At 62.8% G+C, this 14,087-nt stretch overlaps 1 protein-coding gene across 2 annotated transcripts; it reads right to left on the bottom strand.

The window, feature by feature from the left end:
- Positions 1-634: 634 nt before the first annotated feature.
- Positions 635-12,946, bottom strand: CAPN10 (calpain 10). 2 transcript variants are annotated; one of them, XM_012662430.1, is made up of 12 exons: positions 12,706-12,946; positions 9,870-10,001; positions 8,519-8,715; positions 7,690-7,907; positions 5,963-6,104; positions 5,385-5,551; positions 4,862-5,142; positions 3,418-3,620; positions 3,023-3,284; positions 1,222-1,421; positions 951-996; positions 635-707 (listed from the first exon to the last, which is right to left on the bottom strand). In XM_012662430.1, the coding sequence occupies exons 1-12, from the start codon at positions 12,850-12,852 to the stop codon at positions 678-680; spliced, it is 2,025 nt and encodes a 674-aa protein (XP_012517884.1). In that variant the 5' UTR covers positions 12,853-12,946; the 3' UTR covers positions 635-677. The 2 variants fall into 2 exon arrangements, with proteins under 2 accessions (XP_012517884.1, XP_012517885.1); XM_012662431.1 differs by lacking the exons at positions 635-707; positions 951-996; positions 1,222-1,421 and having other exon boundaries at positions 2,256-3,115.
- Between the last annotated feature and the right edge of the window lie 1,141 nt (positions 12,947-14,087).

Below are 14,087 nucleotides of genomic sequence, written 5' to 3'. Positions count from 1 at the left end.
TGCAGCGGCTCCTGTTCTAGTATCTGTCCCCGAGACGTCTTTCCTCACTGCCAGGCTTGGGTGGTGCCTTTGCGCTGGTTCTCTCCTCCTGGCACCCGAGCCCAGGAGTGTTCTGCGTCCCCCAGCCCAGGGCTCCGCCTGCCCAGCCCTGCCAGCCCTGCCAGCCCTGCCCACTGCCCAGGCCCCTGGCCCCTGGCCCCTCCGGAGGCCACCTGTATCGTCACCTGTCTGTCTCAACGGCCCCGCCCAGCCCCGCCCCACAGCCGCACAGTGCGTGGACCAGCCTCGAGCCACCTGGGCAAGGTGAACGTGTGTGCTGCTCCGTGTTCGTGTTTATTTGTAAAGTTACATCCTCAAGTTCCCAACAAGATTTGTTGCCGTGTACACCTGCTGGGTGTAAGGCCCCATCTGGAGCCACCAGCAGATGCCGGAGGAATTCTGGGACGCTCTCAAGCGTCTGGGCCCTGGAATCTGCCGTCTCAGTGGAGGGACACAGCGGCCACCAAGTTGTTCCTGCCCCTTCTGCACCTGCTCGGCTGCAGGGCTGCATCTCCCCAGGACGTGGTGCAGCACACGGACCCAGGCACACGGCCACCTCCCAGGGCCGGGGCCGGCTGAGGCCCAGAGGCGGCGCCACGCGGACACCCCGGCTGCTGAACTGGCACATGCGCCACCAGTTAGGTTTTCATCACGGCCATGACCGAGACCTGCGAGAGGACAGACAGGGTCTGGGCGGGGACTGCACTAGCCACCTTCCCCGCCTCACGCCCGCCCAGGTGCCCAGGGATGGGGACACAGGCCCTGCTCCTCCGGCACCTGGAGGCTCTGCCCAGGGGCTCTCGTGGCAAGAGATGAGGGCACCTCATGTCCCGAGCAGAGACCACCTACGTGAGGCCACCAGACCTCAGGCCACCAGGCAGCCCCAGGCAGGCGAGGGGCAGCATACCCACCTCCTGGAGGCACTGGCCCAGCGTCTCCTGGCTGTGAACGGACGGCCTGTGGGGAGAGCGCCAGGTCACCCCCCGACCCCAGCCCGCGCACGCCAGGCCCAGCTCCCACCAGGCTCAGCTCCCACCAGGCTCAGAGCAGCAAGGAAGGGACGCGAGGCACACGTCTGCATCTGTCCCCACCAGGGTGGGAGGCACTCGGGGGTGAAGGGAGGGCAGGACAGAACAGGCAGGGCACGGGCCGGCGCTAAGATGCCAGGGCCCTGGGCCCCACCTGTCTATTCTGGTTGCTATCGTCACGGTGAATGCCCCCTCTGTGTCCGGCAGGTAGGTGGAGGGCACGATCCGGTAGGTCCCCGCTGGCAGCAGGCAGAGCCGGCTCACCTCCTGGGCGTAGCGGTGCGGCACACAGCTCAGCAGTGGCTCCTGCAGCAGCAGCGGGGGTGCGCCCGGGCTCTCGCCTCCCGCGGGAATCTGAGGCGGGCACAGGCTCACACTTGGGGGCCTGAGTGGGGCAGGGGAGCCCCCAGCCCAGGGGCTGCTCCCCTTCCTCCCCGCCCCAGTGGAGGGCGCACAGCCTGGGGTCCTGGCGCAGCTGGTGCTGGCTGCTCGGATGCCCCCAGCCCTCCTGAGTCGCACGCCCTTCTCTGCGGAGGAGGGACTCACCTCCTCACCAAGCCCCGTCACTCTTGCTGCAGGTGCCATTGGTGGGCCCAGACCTGGCAGCATCAGATCACCAGGGAGCTTTATCTAAAAAACCCACCACTGCCTGGCCCCGGGCACTGGTGGCCTGGAGCAAGGAGCAGGACTCCAGGGGACTCCCGTCAGCTCTGGGAACTGAGGGACACGGTACCCTCTCACTCGGGAACCTGCTCTTCCTCCCCAGGTCGCCTGCACTCCAGCGCGCATGCACCTCAGTGAGTGCCAGGGGCAGCTGCAGGACACCCTCCACACGACGCCTTCTGGCCCACGCCCTCCTCTGGCACCTGCCCATTCACCCAAGCCCCCGGGTCAGGCCCCAGGGCACGCCCAGCCCTAGTGGGATGGGGAGCCCGGCCTGCCACCGTGGAGTCCGGGCCCACAACCCCTGGCTTCCACATGTCACCTCTCCCTCTTCCTCTAACTACACATCTGCTGAGGGTCTCTGCCTGGTCACCAGGGACAGGCAGGGCAGAGCAGGCTGGGGAAGGCGCCTTGGTGCCCGCTAGGACACACCGACCCTCCCCGCCTGCACGAGCTCCTCTCCCCGGCAGGTAATGACACCCGGCAGAGGGACTGGCTCCTCAGCCATCGAGGTTCCCATCACGAGGTCTCCACAGTCGGCCTCTCCCTCCTGCCTTCCCACCTTCTGCAGGTGACCCTGGGATGGAGTGACGGTATCGTCCTTCTTGCCTGCTGTCTGGGACCCAAGCCCCTCGCCATGCGGCTGGGCCCGCCTGCAGACTCCGGCAGCCCACCTCTGGGAGGCCGGGTGCTCCTCCAGAGCTGCTTGCCCATCCGGTTTTGCGTCTGACCTGAAAACCCTCCCTGCCTGTCGGATTCAGCAGTCCTGTCCGGCAGACTGTGGCCACCCGGCAGTCGGCATGCGCGGGCCACACCCTCTTCTGGCCACCTAAGTGCCCTCCTTACCACGAACCAGGCCGCGGCTTCTTCCCGGCTCCCGGCAGGCACCCCCCGGCCCGCTCAGTCCTCCCCTCCACGCCCAGCACTCAGGGACACAGGCACGGGGAAGGGGGCGCTGCACCCGGGGTGGCTCCAGGGTGCGTGACCATTCTGCGGGGCACGACCCAGGCAGGACCTCCCTGCAGTCGCTTCCTGGGGCCACAGCCACCAAAGCAGCCGGCAGAGCCCTGGGTCCCGGGAGAACGGACCTCGAGACAGTCATCCTGAGCCAGGGCGGCAGACGGGGGCTGCCTGGGCTGACCCCAGCGAACACGGACTTTGCGAAACCTCGAGATGGGTCGACGCGACCAGCCGGCCCGGCTGATGCGCCCAAACGACTGAGCCGGGACAACACGGACCAAGATGCAAATTCCCTGGGGCTCCCCCCGCCCCTCCCCGGGTGAGGCGCTTGCCTGGAAGACGTGGAAGCCGATGGGGTGCAACTCGCTGCCCCTGGGCCGGCAGTGCTGGCGCAGAGTGACGCGGACGCAGCGTGGGCCGGGGCCCTCGGGGATGGAGAAGGGCAGGCAGGGGTTGGTAGGGTAGGAGGCAAAGTTCCTGCTGCCCCCCGCCGTCTGGCCGGCGCGCCAGCAGCCCCGCAGCTGCACGGTCCCCCACTCGCCGGCGGGCAGGGCTGCCCCGGGGGTGGCGCTCTTGGACACGGCCCTGATGGCGCTGGTGGGAGAGACGAGGCGGCGTGTCCCAGGCGTGAACACTCACCAACCAAGAGAGAAACTGCCCGAACCCTGCCTGTGAGGGGCCCCTGCTCCCCCCAGGCTGTGGCCTCGGAGAGCAAACAGTCGCTCACCTGAGGGACACCCTCCCGGTGGAGAAGACGCGGAGCAGGAACTGCCCCGGCACGTCCTTCAGGAAGGTGCTGGGGACGGCCAGGTAGTAGCCCGGCGAGAGCTCGCAGTGCAGGTGCACCTCCCGGTCGTACGCGTGGCACGCGGTGCCAGCCACGGGGGGCGCGGACAGGACCCTGGGCAGGCTGACCCGCCGCTTCTCCACCTACGACGGCGCGGGCAGAGGCTCAGCGCCGTGGAGAGGCCGGGCCGCGGTGCTCCCTCCCCTCCCTGCCCGAAGCACAAGGGCTTCTCAAGGTGACAGACGAGAGCACCCAGACCTGTCCGCCCCTCCCGCCCCTCAGGGCCAGCCAGCATGCCGTGGACCCAGGGCTGCGCTCAGCCAGCAGGGCCATGGACCCAGGGCTGCGCTCAGCCAGCAGTGCCGTGGACCCAGGGCTGCGCTCAGCCAGCAGTGCCGTGGATCCAGGGCTGCGCTCAGCCCCGGGGCGGCGTGTGCCCAGATCCGAGCCTCCGAGTCCTCCTGTGCGGGAAGGAAACAGACAACACTCGACAGGGCTGTGCCCACAAAGTACTGAGGCCGGCGTGGCCTGGTACTGCCGGACACAGGGCTTTCCAGCAACTTCTTCGGCAAGAGGAAAGGAACACAATCTAGTCACACCCACAAAGGGACAGGGAACAATGTGGTCTGAGTTGTCACACCCTGTCAAGACACACAAGACTAAAAACCAGTCACTTGGCCAGACGCAGTGGCTCACACCTGTAATCCCAGCGCTCTGGGAGGCTGAGGCAGGAGGATCGCTCGAGCTCAGGAGTTTGAGACCAGCCTGAGAAAGCAAGACCCCAACTCTGTTCTTTTTTAAAAAAGAAAAATAATTAATAAAAAGTAAAAAAAAAAAAAAAAAAAAAAAAAAAAAAAAAAAAAAAAAAAAAAAAAAAAAAGACAGAAAACCCGGTCACGGAGTGAGCAAACAGGCAGCACCCCGACCCGGACGGCAGGCACCTGTGCCGGTCCTTCCAGGAAGTAGCGACTTACGAGGCTGGGGCTGAGTGTGCGACAGACGGAGCCAGCGTCAGGATCCCCGTGTCCCAAGGGAGGAGACTGAGGGTGGGGAGGTCACGCAGCAGTGGCAGAGCTGGGCTTCGGGCCTGGCAGCTCCTCAGGGGGGGTTCTACCCTCCCTGCTTCAGAAAGGGCAGCAGGCCTGAGCCTACCGGGCTGCTGGCTTTTGTTCTCCTTTGTCCAGCGGGCCCGGGTCTGGGAGGGAGCCCGGCCTTGCAGACTCGGGTCAGAGCCGCGGCTGTGGGGGTGTCGGCAGGCATCTGAACCCTGGCAACGGCCCGAGCAGAGGGAGACGCGCCCCAGTGTGGCCGCTCCCGGGACCCAACCTGCAAGGCCTCTGTGCCCCCACCTCACCGAGAGGGGAGCGAGGCGGGGCTGACTTGCCTTCCAGATGTGCAGGCCCACGGCCTGGTAGTCCTTGCCCAGGAAGCTCGCTGGGCTCCATGAGGTCCGGTTGTCACCCACCGGCGCCCGGGCCCGGCCTGCCCAGTTGGCCACGCGCGTCCTGGGTCTTTGCAGGACGGCGACGTACACCTCGCTCGGTTCTGAGACCCGCAGCCAGAATTTGGGGTTGCTGGGAAAGCCGCTGTTGTTCCGGCAGCCTCCTGCGGACTGCCCCTTGACCCAGGCCCCGGGCAGTGCCCGCGTGTGGCAGAGCACGTTTCCTAGTGAGAACACAGCACGCGTCAGCTCCGGGAAACGGCTGCGCGCCGCGGCAGGGCACCCGGACGAAGCAAGCCAGCACCCTCCGAGAGCGCCTCTCTCCCGCCTCAGGGTGCCGGGGACGGGGAGGTGGGGACGGATGATCTCTCCAGGTTGGAGAGGAGCAAGGCGGGCCCGGGTGAGAGTGCTGCCTGCTCGGCCTCCTCCTCCAGCACAGAGCACACTCCCGGGGCGCCCCGCGTACCTGTGTAGAGACTCTGCAGGTGGCCGGCCTCTGTGACGGGGTAGCCAATAGTGACCTCGTCAAACTCCCTGAGGAACTCTTCCTCCTCCACCCAGAATTCTCCTTCCTGGAGCTGGGACAGGAGCTCGGACGCTTCTGCTGGATCCGCCCGGCTCCACCCCTCACCCCTGGAAGCAAATGTGCTCAGCAGGAGACTCTCCCGACAGGCAGAGCGGGGTGGGGTGGAGCCTGGGGGCCAGGCCCCCCGCTCACAGGTACCCTGCAGCGCCAGGCCCTCTGGGCAGCGGCCACCCCCTGAGTCTCCCTCCCCAGAGGAGCACTCCGCCAGGGCCACCACTCGAGCCCAGAATGGCATTTACCCGTGGCCTTGGATGGCCCCAGGCCTCACGAGAACTGTCTGGGGCTCAGAGTGCAGTGCCCGCAAGCAGGCAGAAAGTGGGCCTTGCCAGAGACGACCAAGCACTGTCCTGCCAGCTGGACGTGACCAGGGTGTGGGCCGGATGGGTCCTGGGGCCTGGGCACCTGCGGCTGTGACAGCCCTCCTCCTGACGACAGCGAGAGCTGCCCCCAGCACTCACCCCTCTCTCCAGAGCCCCTGCCAGCACCGCCGGCCCCAGGGGTTCTGAATCCGCAGCAGGAGGATGCCCTGGCCGTCCTGAGCCTGGAGCTCCCGTAGATCCGAGACAAGGAAGGCGTGGAACTCGCCCAGCTCCCTGGCACCTATGTGAGGAGCAGCTCTATCACAGCAGGAAGGGCAGCACGAGGTCCCCAGCCTGACAAGGACGCACAGGTCTCCGTCTCCCTCCCTGGGAGATGCTCCAGCCCACGCGCCGGTGGCTGCACGGGGGGCCCAGATCCCCGTGGACCACAGGAGCTCCTGTGCCAACAACCGCAGCCCAGCGTGCTCGGGAACCCCCGAGAGAGCACTGAGCACACTGAACCCGGCTCGGCTGCCATCCGGGTGCGGCGCTGGACAAGTCATCCCTTCTCTGGGCCTGACGCTGCCCGTGGCCATCGGCGCAGGGCCAGTCCTTAAACACGCTGCTACTGTTCCTGTTGGCACAGCTGCAACTGCCAAGACCCGAGGGATCTCCCCAGGCAAAGCTCACTGAGGTAGTGTCGACTAGAACCGTGGGAGGACCGGGGGCCCAGAGCGGAAACGGCTCCCCTTGGCCAGAGACCTCGAGAAACACGGGCGTGGAAATGGAAGAGCCGGACAGAGGAATGCCACGTCCAGAGAGGCCGGCGGGTCAAGAGGAGGAGGAACTCCTGGAAGGGCGGCCATGCTTTGCTCAGCCAGCGCTGCAGCCGCCTTTCTGGGTGTCCTGCCATGTCCCCAGCCCCTGCCACCTCAGCAGGCTCCAGCGCCCGCAGCCGCATCTCTGCCCGGGGCTTTCTGCAGAGCCTGAAGTGCCAGGGGTCAGTCCTAGCTCCCCACCCCGACCCCCACCCCGGGAGCTCGCAGGCCAGCACCCGCCTCCTGGGGGGAGGCTCGGGGAGCACACGGCCTCCAGCCTCCCTGTGCCCCCACTGTGCTCCGGAGTCCCGTCGCGGGGTCTGACTGGGGGGACCCAGACCAGGCCTGTGCCAACCCTCACACACATGCTGGGGCGTGTGATTGCCAACAGCTTTCCGTCTGCTAGTCACGTTCTTTGACCAAAATTACAAAAACAATCCTAAGTATGGAAAAAACATAAAGACGTTCACGCCAATATTATTTATAGTTATAAGAAATCAGAAACACCTCAAATATCCAACATCAGGGAAGGGACTGAGAAAGCTACGGCAAGTCCGCTAAGCAAACACGACGCTGACGAAGCTCACGTAATAGCGTGGGAAACTCTGTCTATGATGCCGAACGTAAAAGGCGTACGCTCATGAAAAACCGAGAACGTGCACCGAAGAATCACACATGCTCATATTTGAGTGGTTTTTCTTTTTTATAAACAAACTTTCTTTAATGAACACACATGTCACTAGAATAAAGAATGAGCTTTGATCTGCCAGGTCACCAGCTGGACCAGGGACGACACACACGCCCGGCTTCGACTCAGTGCTGCCTGCTTCTCACAGCACCTCTGCATGACAGTGACCAGAACACGAGTTCCTGCTCGTGCCAGCGAAAGGACTGGTCAAGGGAAAGAGAGGGTCCCCTCCCTCTGGAGCAGGGGGACAGTAGGGAAAAACCACAAACCCAGGACACCACCCTTGAGGACGAATTTTCTTCTTACCACTGAGTCCTGACAGGGCTGCGTAAACAGTTATATAAAAAGCTACCATGTGTCCCACCAGCCACGTGCCTCACCTGCCCTGGGGCTGAGCACCGAGCAGCTGATCAGACACTGGTCCTTCAGGCGGAGCAGCTGCTGGCAAGACCTGTGCTCCTGGCCCCCAGGCCTGTCCTGCTGGCCACTGCTTCCTGCCAAGTCCTTCAGGTTCCACCTTTCTGCCAGGCCACCAGTTAGGTCCACCAGGGCATCCGCCACCTGCCCTGCCCACAGGTGTTCGTAGGACCCATGGACCCTAAGGGAACACAGAAACGACAGCAGTGAGCTCCAGCGCCGGGCATGGCTACCGCCTCTCCCCGACCCCTGTGGTCTCCGACAGGCCACGTGTGATCCGCAGCCTCGACTGCGCACTGACTGCGCTGGCCGGCCTTCCTCAATTCCTCCGGACACACCTGCTCCAGCCCAGCCTCCTTCAGCAAGGTGACAAACGCACGCTCACGGGGAAGGCTATTCAACTAGATTGCGGTGAGGGCCACAGTCACGGTCCCTGAGTCAGGACCACGATACACAAGCACCGGTAGGCCTGGGCGGCCTCGCTCCTCCCCAGTGATCGCCCAGGGAGGCTGCCTGTCCCAGGGGTTCAAACGCAAACATTCGGAAGCGTGGTTCTCGCTGGGGCTGAGAGAAAAAGGAGGACAAGGCACATTCTCTGTGTGGAGGCGATGACTCCTGCTGGCCCAAGAGCAGAATCTCTGTGTCTGGGCCAGTCAGCCCGTCCACAGAACAGGCTGCCGGCCGCTCAGAACTGAAAAGGCCCTGCGGCCCAGAGCGAGCAGGACGAGCCTCCCGGGCAGCCCACGGTGGTGGCAGCTCCCCGCCCCGCCCCGTTGGCCCCAGCGCACGTACTTGGCATAGACCTTTTCCAACAAGGGAAGCCAGAACACGTCCTCCCTCTGGCAGCGGGAGAAGCAGAGTCTTCCGGCAAGGCACGGCAGGCGGTCATCTGTGGTCACCTCCACCCAGTGTCCAAACTGCCAAACGCGACAGGTGAAGGAGCCCCGGTACGTCTGGTCGGACCAGCTGGGCTGTCCCGGAGGAATGACCTGCCACGCACAGGGAGAGGCAACGGAGACCGTGAGACAAGTACCACCTGGCGCTCTCCAGCACCCTAACCACAGCGCGACCACCGCTGAACCCCGCCACAGGCCCCTGCTGCTTGCAAAGGACTCTGCGCCACACCTAGATGTCAGCGCTCACAGGAAGCTCAATCACTGGGCGCACAACTAGCAGACCTTTCATTTAAATATTTTAGGACCACCCCGAGGGAGCCAAGTATCCCCAAATACGTTCTACTGTCCTAGATAAGCATTTGACCTGAATCCAAAACAAATGTGACTTCCGCAGGTACAAGTGCCCCAATTCTTGACGAGAGCTGGCGGCAGACAGCACGTCACCACGGGAGTGGCCGCCCCTCCTGCTGCTGGAGTCTGGTGCCCCACACCCGACAGCTCCTGCACCCACTGCTGGGCTCCCCCGGGGTCGGCACTCAGACCCAGCATTAGGAGACTGTGGCTTTGCACCAGGAGGACTGGGTCCTGGCTGTGCCACTTGTCACACAATGACAGTGGCTTCAGCACCCTCGTTTGTAGCGAAGGGTCAAAGCTGGTGAGGCTGGAGACTGAGAGCCAGTGACTGTTACACGCTTGGCAGGGGCCTGGGACGTGGGCGACCTCTGCAGGTCACCACTATCCATGCTGCTGCTTTGATTGACAGCGAACACTGCTGGGGAAGGGACATCTGAGAAAGCATCAGGAACAGTTTTCAAAACCTTTTTCCAATTTATATTCAAAACCTACTAAAAAAAATCAATTAGCTAAGCAAACATATTCCAAACCAGAGACAGAGACCCCCTCCGCTGGCCCTGTCTTGCCTAGGCTGGCGCCTTTGTCTTTTTATTCCAAATGTGTGGCTCTGACTAGAGGGAGAACACAGAGCTCAGGAGACGGCAGAGCCAGGCAAAAGCCTCCCCGATGGACCCCTCCGATGGCGCTGCGGCACCCCTCCTGCAGGAGAGGGACGGGCTGGAGTCCGGAGGCTCTGCCCAGAACCCTGCCGCTCTCCACTAACCAGCCGGGGCAGCCGCAGCAAAGGCCCCAGCAGAGAAGGGACCCAGCTGCCACGAGGCTCTGCTTGTGCAAGAGCTCCCTGCGCGCAGGCGGAGCGAAAGGGAGGAAGAGAAAGCTGCGCCATCGCCCACCTGGTCCAGGAGGTGCCTGCCCTTCTGCAGGGCAGCGCAGGCACACAGGAACCAGCAGTCCCCCAGCAGCCCCTGCTTCACCTGCCCTTCCCAGGGCTTGTCTGGAAACAGCCGGGGCGTGGCACAAATTTCCTGAAAGAGAGAAAACTGTCCATAGTTAGATTGTGCCTGATGGCTAATCTTTCAAACTAAAACCTAAGGATCTAGGTGACAGGCTGGAGAGGAGCTTCTGATCATCTCTGTTGCCTCAAAGGGGACAGGCAGCAGCTGGCTGCTGGCAGCCACTGTCCTTTAGCACCTCCGGGCTTCGGACCCCCATCCAGCTCAGCTTCTGGGGTGTCCGTCACTGTCTACCTTCCTTATTAGCAAAACCCCCAATTCCAGACGAATCCTACCGTGCTCCTTCTCGAAACAGCTGAATGTTGGTTTAGGAAACAATTTCACTTTGAATTCAGATGGCAAATCTCAAACGGGTCCTCCATTCTGCTGGAAACCCTACTGCTACCGTTTCTCTAGAAGGCTCAATTTCCCACATCCCCACGCTGTTTCATACCTTCCCCTTCCTCTCTCTCCTCCAAACGCTCCGCTTCCCTTGTCCACGCCCCTGGGCTGCCTGCTTGGCTTCTGCTTCACCAGAAGCCACTGGCCCTGGGCCCCTCCTGCCACCCGGAGCCTGCACTCCTTCGATGACTCCGTCCCTGCCACCTCCAGAGGGGGTCCCACTAGCATAAAGGCCGGAGAGAATCGCCCGTCTTCAGGACGTTATCCCTCCACACCACGTTCCCTTCCAGGCTTCCTTTCATTAACAACCGTCTTGAAAGAGCTGCTGCCCCTGCCTCCTCCCTCCCATTCGCTCTCAACACGGGCCCCTCCAGCTTCTGAGCCAATCATACCCCAAAAACAGCCTCTATCAATGTCACCCCCACGTTGTCAAGTCCCATGGGCATCTCTCTGCCCTTGTCCTTCCCAACTCGTCGGCAGCATTCAGAACAGCTAACTGTCCCCTGCCCCCCCAAAGTGGTCCCTTCTTGGCTTCCACGATGCCACATGCTCCTGGCTGTCCTCTCACCTCACTGTCTGCCTCTCAAGTCTACCTGTCAGGACCCCTGCCTGAACTCAAGAAAAGTTAGGGGTCCTCAAGGCTCAGTCCTGAGCCCCCCTTCTTCTCTGCCGGTACTTCCTCCTGCACACCCTCCCAGGCCTCGGACCGTAAACCGCCTACGACGCTCCGACTCCAAATGAATGTCTCTAGCCCAGATCTTGCTGACAGGTGAATGCCTCTAGCCCAGATCTTGCTGAGCTCCCAACTCCCACACCCACCGGCCTTCTGACCGCTCCACCTCAACACGTGAGAGCGAAGTCCAACTCCAGATCACCCCAGGCTCTGCCAGGGCTGCCATCCCCCCAGGTGCTCAGGCTAGAAATCCAGAAGCCACCCTTGCCTCCTCCATTATCCTCCCCTCCTTCAATCGTCACTGAGGCCTGTCAATCCCCCTCCAAAGTCTTTCTCAACTCCATCTCTCCAAATCCACATCCTAAAGTTTGTCACGCTAACCTGGGCCCCCTCGTCTTTCTCCAGGATCACCGAATGGCCACTGGCACTCTTGCCCCGACACTCCATCTCCCACCCAGCAGCAGGAGTGAGCTTCTTAAAACACAGATCCAAGGCTGGGCGCGGTGGCTCAGGCCTGTAATCCCAGCACTTTGGGAGGCTGAGGTGGAGGATCGCTTGAGGCCAGGAATTCAAGACCAGCCTGGGCAACAGCAAGATCCCATCTCTACAAAAGAATTTTTTAAAAAATTAGCTGGGCATGGTGGCGAGCATCTGTAGTCCCAGCTACTCAGGAGGCTGAGGCGGGAGGATGGCTTAAGCTATAATCCCGCCACTGCACTACAGCCTGCGTGACACAGTGAGACCCTGTCTCTTAAGTAAATAAACAAAAACGAAGTAAACAAACAAATTCAATAGAATCACTTCTCTACTAAAACCCTACACTACTAATTGCACCAAAAAAACATTTTTCAATCAAATAAAACCCAAATTCCAATGCCATGGCCCAAAGGCTCTCCAGGCTCTGACCTATGCCTCCTCCCGGGCTCTCTCTGGGTTGCCCAAGGAAACCAAGCTGCCTGCCAAAGCCACCTCAGATGCCAGAAGCAGCCAGGAAGTTCCGCTCTGCTCAAAGGCTCGTGGCCATCCAGGTGTGGCCACAAAGACTGCATCCACTTAGGGCAAGGGTGTTCCTGGGCAGTCTCACTCAACAGATAAACCATTTATAAAAATACCAACACAGCACTAGGCCAGGGCATCCCTTTGCGTTGCCATTTTTAAATGTTTACAACTGGAAATACAAGTGCACGGAGTCCCAAACTGGAATTCTACCACGCTTTGCTTTGAGAGCTCAGCCGGCCACCCTAGAAGAGCAGAGAGGCCCCCCCTGCCGGCGACAGCAGACCCGGCGAGCAGGAGCGGCAGGGCGGGACCGCCGCGGCCAGGACCGCGCGCTGACCCGAAGCCAGGTGTGGCCAGAGCTCTCCGGAGCAGGACAAGGGGCGGCGCGGTTTGGGTCTCTGCCGAGACGCCGCACTCGCTCTGCCCGGAGCTCCCGCAGGTGGAGGCCACGGAGGGTCGGCCCGGAGTCCCGCTCGCACCGAACGGGCTGGAGAAGGAGCTCCGAGGGGCGGCGGGCGCCACGCGAGCTCTCTTCGGAGGATAACGGCAGGGCCCGCGCTCGAAGCGCCCCGGCCGCCCGCCCGGTCCGCCGCCCGGCGAGGAGCAGCGTCGGAAGAAGCCAGAGACGGCGCCGCCGCCGCCCGCCCGCGCCCCGCGCCCCACCTGGGGCCGCCGCCACGTGATGTCCTCCCGGAACTGGGCCAGCGGCGTGGACAAGTTGAAGAAGAGCGAGGAGTCCGAGGCGGGGAAGGCGGCGTCCCGGAAGAGCTCCCTGGCCGGCGCCGGCGTCTCGCCCCGGCCCGCCCGCATCTTCGGCGCCCCGGGCGCCCATCTGCAGCCGGCGGATGCAGGGTGGCGGCCCCGGATGGAGGGCGAGTGCGCCTGTTCCCCGCGCGACCTGGCCGTCCAAGCCTCCGGCACCTGCAGGTACCTATCCCGCCAGGGCGCCAGCCCGCTCCGTCGCCCAGGTAACCAAGCTACAGCCAACCAGAAGCGTCGCTCCAAATCACATGACACAGCGGTCCAATCGCACTTGAGCGTTGGGAGGAGCAAATTGGGCTTCCGAGCCCCCACGGGGGCGGGGTCCCTGACCTCGGCTCTCGCGAGGCCGTGGCGTCGCCCGGGCTGTATTTCTGCATCCGGAGCCGGCAGGACTGGGAGCTGTCCCGGTCTCAGCTCCTACTCTGTGGGTCGGCAGGCATTTTTCTCTCGGGATGGTTCGGCTCGGGCCGGGGCGTCGGGGCCGCTTGGACTTGCGGGTTCTTGGAGCTACCGGGATGTGGGAGGCCGCCTCGGCCGCGGTCGAGCCGCAGACTACAGGTCCCAGCATGCAGCGCCGCTCCCAGAATGCATTTCTCCTTCCCAGAATGCGCCTGTTCTTCCGGCACCTGTCTGCCCCTCCGCTGGGGAGCTGTGGCCGCAGGTTGCGGGGACAAAGTAACGAGAGGTTCGCTTGGGAAGGCGAGTTGCGAGCGGTCAAGGACAGATCCATTGCCCGCGGCTCTCGCGGTTGTGTTTGGGAGAGGCCTGGGCGAGCCGCGTCGCCGGGGTTGGGCCTGCCGGGCCCGGCTTTGTCGCGAGGTAGTTTTGGATCGGACGCTCTGTGTCTCAAGCAGTGACAAGGGGTGAGGCCGGAGCGTCCTGCCAAGCATTCTGTCCCCAGATGGCTGGACATCTGGACCTGGTGGCTGGGGCAGTCACCTCCTGGACTCACAATTACAGCTCAGGGCCACTCATTGCCACGGGAAGGTGAGGACGGTGATCTCAGGGCTTGCTCCAGGATTCACCTTTGCTGCGGGAATCTGTCCTCCATTCCCAGCAAGGAGGGTGACTAGCCTGAGGCTTCTTCTCTGCCTGCCCCTCCAAGCCTGCTTCACTGAGGCTAGAGTCTTTACAGAGGGTCAGACAGGAGAGAAGAGGATCTCAGCCCTTCTAGTGACAGCTGTTCGCTGCCTGTTAGGACTTGTGCCTCTTCCAGCCACTTTTACTAGACCTCAGGATATGAAGGATGGTCAAGCCAGAGCCGTGTTTCTTGTGGTCAGGTG

Source organism: Propithecus coquereli, unplaced genomic scaffold (assembly GCF_000956105.1).
Source record: "Propithecus coquereli isolate 6110/MARCELLA unplaced genomic scaffold, Pcoq_1.0 Scaffold763, whole genome shotgun sequence".
In the NCBI taxonomy this organism is placed as follows: Eukaryota; Metazoa; Chordata; class Mammalia; order Primates; family Indriidae; genus Propithecus; species Propithecus coquereli.
The sequence above is the reverse complement of the archived record's forward strand: the minus strand, read 5'-3'. Positions and strand labels throughout refer to the sequence as shown.

Coding starts and splice junctions, on each gene's coding strand:
- CAPN10 (XM_012662431.1), bottom strand. CDS start 12,852: ATGCGGGCGGGCCGGGGCGAGACGCCGGCGCCGGCCAGGGAGCTCTTC. Junction 10,002..12,705: donor TCACGTGGCGGCGGCCCCAG/GTGGGGCGCGGG, acceptor TCTCTCTTTCAG/GAAATTTGTGCCACGCCCCG. Junction 5,143..5,384: donor CCTGCAGAGTCTCTACACAG/GTACGCGGGGCG, acceptor TGTTCTCACTAG/GAAACGTGCTCTGCCACACG.